We start from the raw sequence: 1,275 nt of genomic DNA on the forward strand, positions 1-1,275 counted from the left end.
AAGAAGAAGAAGAAGGTCTTTCAGCATATCGAGACTGCCATAACCCCACAAGTAGAAGTCTGTGGGATTCTTTGTAAGTGCACGACCCTGTGTACACACATTTGTGTGGGTGTGCACATCATTCTATGCATATATCCAGATGTGTGTGAGTGATATTACATCTCTCTGCTGTTTTCCTTGTTCAAATAGAAATGCTTCAGGTCCAGAGCTTCTCTTTCTCTATCTCCTGACAACCTCACAGTACCTACTCCCATGATCTAAGTAAGCACTGGCTGCCTCTAGTGTTTACATCTGTCAAAAAGAGGAGGACTGCTGAGGAGGGTAGGATGGGTCAGGCCCTTCCTCACTTGGTCTCTCTGTCCCTGCATCTGTCTCTTCCACAGCTTTGCCCCTAAGGGCTGCACATCCTTCAGCATCAATGCCTCCTCAGAAGTGGTCGTGAATGTTGCCCACATCCCTCCAGTCAAGAAAAATCCCACAGGTTCTTCCAAATGGCCCCTGGATCCTAGGCTGGAGGTGACCGTGAAGGTGAAAGCTTCTAGCAGTAGCATAAGTGACCAGAAGGTGAGTGTGGCCGCTGTCGGGTGGGATGTGTGGGAAGAGGTCAGCAGGGAAGGAGTTATTCACAATCTGTCCTGCTTTGATCCACAGCCCTAGCACTGGCAGAGCCTCTTTCCCTCTGGAAAAGCTCACTATGGCTTGTTCCAGCCATAGCATCCTCATAGGCAATAAATAAGGATACCAAGGGGTTAGGATATCAGAGCTTATATTAAATTCATTTATTAAGCAAATGTTTAGTGAGTACTTACTGCATGCCAGATACTGCTGGGCACTGACATATAGAAATAAACAAGACAGATGAAGTTGCAGCCTTCATGGAGCTTACAACCCATTAGTGAGGGCATCAGATAATATACAGGTAAATAAGCAAGAATTGCAATGGTGGTGAGTAATATGAAGGCCATAGGCAAAGAGCCCCAGGAAACTCTGGCCCATGTCTCCTGTATTCGTTTTCTATGGTTGCTCTAATAAGTTACCACACACTGTTGGCTTAAAACAACAAAAATATATTCTCTCACAGTTGGAGAGACCTGAAGTCCAAAATCAAGATGTTAGCAGGACCACACTCCCTTCTGGAGGCTGTAGGGGACACTCAGCTTCTGTTGGTGTTGATGTTCCTTGACTTATGACTGCACTGCTCTCATCTCTGCCTTCATCATCACATTGCTCCTTCTCTTCTCTGTGTTATCTCCCTCTGCCTCACTCTTATAAGGA

General features: G+C 46.0%; 1 protein-coding gene across 1 annotated transcript in view; it reads left to right on the forward strand.

Moving 5' to 3' along the window:
• PADI4 (peptidyl arginine deiminase 4) overlaps nucleotides 1–1,275 on the forward strand; it is a 42,685-nt gene that overhangs the window by 15,087 nt on the left and 26,323 nt on the right. Inside the window, exon 2 of the mRNA XM_007935852.1 lies at nucleotides 384–564. Within this exon, the coding sequence (XP_007934043.1) occupies nucleotides 384–564 (181 nt within the window). The remainder of the gene's footprint in view (nucleotides 1–383; nucleotides 565–1,275) is intronic.

The sequence above is a fragment of the Orycteropus afer genome, unplaced genomic scaffold, assembly GCF_000298275.1.
Source record: "Orycteropus afer afer isolate SDZICR_OR568_19922 unplaced genomic scaffold, OryAfe1.0 scaffold00031, whole genome shotgun sequence".
Taxonomy (NCBI): domain Eukaryota; kingdom Metazoa; phylum Chordata; class Mammalia; order Tubulidentata; family Orycteropodidae; genus Orycteropus; species Orycteropus afer.